General features: G+C 54.5%; 1 protein-coding gene across 1 annotated transcript in view; it reads left to right on the forward strand.

Annotated features, from left to right (window-relative positions):
- The first annotated feature begins 1,730 nt into the window (after nt 1-1,730).
- MANF (mesencephalic astrocyte derived neurotrophic factor) overlaps nt 1,731-1,883 on the forward strand; it is a 1,555-nt gene continuing 1,402 nt past the window's right edge. Inside the window, exon 1 of the mRNA XM_018573098.1 lies at nt 1,731-1,859. Within this exon, the coding sequence (XP_018428600.1) occupies nt 1,772-1,859 (88 nt within the window). The 5' untranslated portion in view covers nt 1,731-1,771. The remainder of the gene's footprint in view (nt 1,860-1,883) is intronic.

The raw sequence follows: 1,883 nt of genomic DNA on the forward strand, positions 1-1,883 counted from the left end.
AACGGTACCAGCGATGTTACCGGGAACGGTACCAGCGATGTTACCGGGAACGGTACCAGCGATGTTACCGGGAACGGTACCAGCGATGTTACCGGGAACGGTACCAGCGATGTTACCGGGAACGGTACCAGCGATGTTACCGGGAACGGTACCAGCGATGTTACTGGGTTACTGGGAACGGTACCAGCGATGTTACTGGGAACGGTACCAGCGATGTTACTGGGAACGGTACCAGCGATGTTACTGGGAACGGTACCAGCGATGTTACTGGGAACGGTACCAGCGATGTTACTGGGAACGGTACCAGCGATGTCACCGGGAACGGTAACAGCGATGTTACCGGGAACGGTACCAGCGATGTTACCGGGAACGGTACCAGCGATGTTACCGGGAACGGTACCAGCGATGTCACTGGGAACGGTACCAGCGATGTTACCGGGAACGGTACCAGCGATGTTACTGGGTTACTGGGAACGGTACCAGCGATGTTACCGGGAACGGTACCAGCGACGTTACCGGGAACGGTACCAGCGACGTTACCGGGAACGGTACCAGCGACGTTACTGGGAATGTTCAGGATTGCGATATATAACAATGAGGATTTGGGATGAGCTCCTCTGAATCCGGAAGAAAGCTCCTTCCACTGCTGTCCAATCAGCTGCAGACAGGAAGTTCCCCGCCCCCAGCAAGCGGAGGAGCAGGATATAGTGACATCATTGACCTTATATGGCCACATGACTATATTTAGCCAATGACATCAGCACAAATAGCCCATCCTTTTTTTTTTACCTGCAGGTTCAGGGTGGGGAGATGCCCCGGCCCGCAGGTGATTGGGCGAGTAGCACTTCCATGTTCGGTGGGGCGTCGGTTCAGACGGGCTTGTATTATACCTGCTCCAGGCTCATCTGGAAATGCACAGAACTCATTTAGGTGTCTATGCTATGCCCCCGCACTCTTAAAACGTCCGCCGTTGTATCTGCTGGAATGACACAATATAGATAATGGTGACGCAGAGAACTCCGCCATCCCCAACAATGATAAATATTATCTGCATTGGGCCCAGCGACCCATTACCCTCCAACTGCCAAAGGACTACAGCTCCCAACATCATCCATGGCAGCCATGCTCCACCAGTGTTCCTCCACAGGATGCTGAGGGTCCCCTGAGGATTAGCAGATTGACCTTGAACCTGCTAGTGACGTCAACGCTTCCCAACCATCACCACTTTACAGTGCCACACGTGACCATCCTGCCCCCGGCCCCGCCTATTTATACAGCCACCGACTGTCATTTTATAAGACAAGCCACGCCCACGTTGAAATCTTACTTATTGTGAGGATGAATACATAATGAGTGTAAACTGCCAGTTCAATTACTAAACACTTCATACAATTTGTATTTCACTGTTCTATTTCACGCATCCATTGCTGGTATTCTAACGACTTTGCCAGCAGTTGCCCTCATCCAATATGGCGCGCGGCTTCCGTATTTCCCGCAGTCTGCGCTTCAGCCAATCACGAAGCGACAACTATCCCCCATCCGCGCGAGACGTGGCCGGACTTTCAGCCAATGGCGGTGCGGGACGTGTTACTGGCATTTTTCTCCCGCCAATCGTCGTTTGCAGCGTGGAAGCGGCCCGGCGCCGGTGGCCAATAGGCTTTGAGCGGGGGTGGGCGGGGTTGCTAGGTGACGCGACGGTGCCGGTGTGCTGAGGAGAAGAGGCTAAGCGGGCTGAGGAGAAGAGGCTAAGCGGGCTGAGAAGAAGACAAGAATGAAGACAGCGGGAGCTCTCACCGTCACCGGCCTCCTCCTCCTACTGGCCAAGCCGGGACAGCCGCTCCGAGCCGGGGAGTGTGAAGGTGAGTGCGGCGAAGGGGGAAGAT

Source organism: Nanorana parkeri, unplaced genomic scaffold (assembly GCF_000935625.1).
Source record: "Nanorana parkeri isolate BGI_ZX_2015 unplaced genomic scaffold, ASM93562v1 scaffold2238, whole genome shotgun sequence".
Classification (NCBI taxonomy): Eukaryota; Metazoa; Chordata; class Amphibia; order Anura; family Dicroglossidae; genus Nanorana; species Nanorana parkeri.